Here is a 2,586-nt window from a genome sequence, read left to right as displayed (position 1 = left end):
ACCGACGCCAAACAGGACAAGCCTCACACACCGCTAATGCTAACGCTGTTAGCGGTGTGTCAGTGCAAACGGCTAATGCTAACGCTGTTAGCGGTCTGTCAGTGTTGGACCAACTGACTCTAAAAACATTAAATCAGGTTTTTCTGCATCCTGAGCAGAAAATGTTCTAAACATCTGAATGTCTCTGAGCTCATTGGCTGCGATGCTGTAAAACAGCTAAAATATCAATGATGTTTTAATGTTCCCACCTCTGCAGCTTGCTGTCTGGGCTGCCTCTGGTTTTCAGTTCCTTCTTGGCCAGTTTCAGCTCCGTCTTGGCTAGAGCCAGCTGCTCCTTTCTAGCAACAATCTGGGGAGGGGGGACAGGATCATTTCTCACAACCACAGAATAACGAGCTCTAAAATTACAGCAGTGCATAAAAAACATGGAGATCAGCTGAACGCTGGCTGAGCTGCATTTAAATGGTTCCCATTTTATTAATGGGAACAAATTTTATGTATTTTTCCCCCAATGTAAAAATAATACAGTAAAAATGCACTAAGTTGTTTGTATTTAATAGAAATTTATAAAATCTAGTCACACGGATGTCACCATGTTGATTACACTGATGCATTCTGGGTAGTTGATGATGTATGCTACGTGCTACAAAACAACGTGTAGGTAGGAGAAACAACATTCAGTCAACATGTTCTATCCGAGGAAAGTCATCTGAGCGGCGCTGACCCGTTTCCCTCCGTCTGGACCGACCCGTTTTCCCTCAGAGGACGCTCTCTAACCAATCAGGTCGCAGCTTCAATCACGGAGCGACTGATTGGCCGGGCTGGCCTGGAGCTCACCTTGGAGTGCAGGTTGGCCATCGACTGTTCGAAGGTTTTTGGCGGCGCCCTCTGGTGGTTGCAGAGAATAGCGACGGCTCTGTTGGCTCTGTTGTAGGACAGCAGCTTCTCCGCCACGTTGTCGGCCTCTGCAGCAGGAACAAGATGCAACATCAGCGGCAGGTTGTGACTGTTTACAAGACGTAATCTGAACAGATCCACCTCCCTGAGCCAGAAACAACCAATCAGAGACAGGACGAGCTTAGCGCTGTCAATCACCTCATGTACTCGCTGCTAAATGTGCTGAGGGTGGAGAAACAACTTGCCGTCCAGAGAAACCGTTTATCTGCCGTCATCATCAGTGGCTATGCTAACTAAGCTTAGCAGAGAGCACAGGGGGCTGGAGGGGTGAAGGAACAGGGGATTGAGCAGCGCCACACAGAGGGGTGACTGACAGCGCTAAGACCCGCCTCCAGGCTCTGGTTGGTTGTTTCTCCTTAGCACAGAGAAGGTGGAGAATCTTGATTTAGATTTTTTCAGGTCATTTGTCTCAAACTGGCCCGACGGTGACGGGATGAGCCAGATGTGTAAAAACATTTTGATAAGTTTTATCAACCTGCAGTTTTAAACATGATGCAGCAGCTTCACCTCTCAGTGCAACACATGGAAGCAGTTCTGAACTGTGATATTTCTACAGAGCTGAATACTCAGAGTGAGTATCGACTCTCTGTGATGAGTCGGGTCGAGGTTCTGCTGAGATAACCTGCTGCTGGCCGACGCCCAGATGTCTGGGAGAAGCTAAAATGAGTGGTCTCAGGTGTGGCGGACTGAGCGGCGGCTGGTCAGACGGAGCTGCTTACTGTTGGTGAGCTGCTGCAGCTGCTGCTGCAGGGTGATGGAGGCGTTGTACGTCCTGAACACCTTGGCAGTCAGGCCCGGCATCAGAGAGCTCAGGTGTTTGTTCAGGAGGGCCGTCTGGGAGGAGCAAACAGGCAGCAGGTCAAACACACACACACACACACACACACACACACACACACACACACACAGCTTTCTGGAAACCATTACACTCTCAGCCACCAGGGGGCAGTGTGGTCACACTGTTAGGATCTTCAGTGCTGATGAAAATTTTCCATGTTAGTTTTTAGTTCAAGTAACCAAAAGAAATCATGAATGAATGAAAATGAGCAGAAATACAAACTTATATCTGTCTTTAGTCACACAGAGAGACTCGGTATTAAAATATAAACCTAATCATTCCGAGCTAAACACAGCAAACGCTTTGGGTCATTTAACTTTTATATTATTACATAAGATTTGATGACAAATGTTCATTAATGAGACCAATAGATGAGCGACGGACAGGAAGCAGAGAGAAGCATTATATTAAGCCACAAAAGCAATTATAAAACAAAACGAGATCAATAATTTATTCATTTTTTAAAAGCAATTCTGTTTTTGTTTTATTTATAGTTTCAGCAATTTGTAGTTTTTATTTCCTTTTTATTTATTGTTTTATTTTGGATGTTTAAAATGTGTAGTTTACTAAATTAAATGTCATTCATCTTTCACAGGGTTGCATTATTACGCCGTCATGTTAGTTAGAAATGGTCTAAACGACAATATTATTATTTATCTCAATTCCTGGGACAATTCAAGCAACATTTATTGTGACAGGAATAATGACAATTAACCTCTGACCCTTCCACCAGTCTGGACCAGCCACCAGTCTGGACCAGCCACCAGTCTGGACCAGCAACCAGCCACCAG

General features: G+C 45.2%; 1 protein-coding gene across 1 annotated transcript in view; it reads right to left on the bottom strand.

The window, feature by feature from the left end:
- LOC103481169 (DNA topoisomerase I, mitochondrial) overlaps window positions 1–2,586 on the bottom strand; it is a 23,486-nt gene that overhangs the window by 1,837 nt on the left and 19,063 nt on the right. The window contains exons 16-18 of the mRNA XM_008436468.2: window positions 1,677–1,791; window positions 838–965; window positions 249–349 (exon numbers count right to left, since the gene is read on the bottom strand). Of these exons, the coding sequence (XP_008434690.1) occupies window positions 249–349; window positions 838–965; window positions 1,677–1,791 (344 nt within the window). The remainder of the gene's footprint in view (window positions 1–248; window positions 350–837; window positions 966–1,676; window positions 1,792–2,586) is intronic.

The sequence above is a fragment of the Poecilia reticulata genome, linkage group LG19 (assembly GCF_000633615.1).
Source record: "Poecilia reticulata strain Guanapo linkage group LG19, Guppy_female_1.0+MT, whole genome shotgun sequence".
Classification (NCBI taxonomy): domain Eukaryota; kingdom Metazoa; phylum Chordata; class Actinopteri; order Cyprinodontiformes; family Poeciliidae; genus Poecilia; species Poecilia reticulata.
The sequence above is the reverse complement of the archived record's forward strand: the minus strand, read 5'-3'. Positions and strand labels throughout refer to the sequence as shown.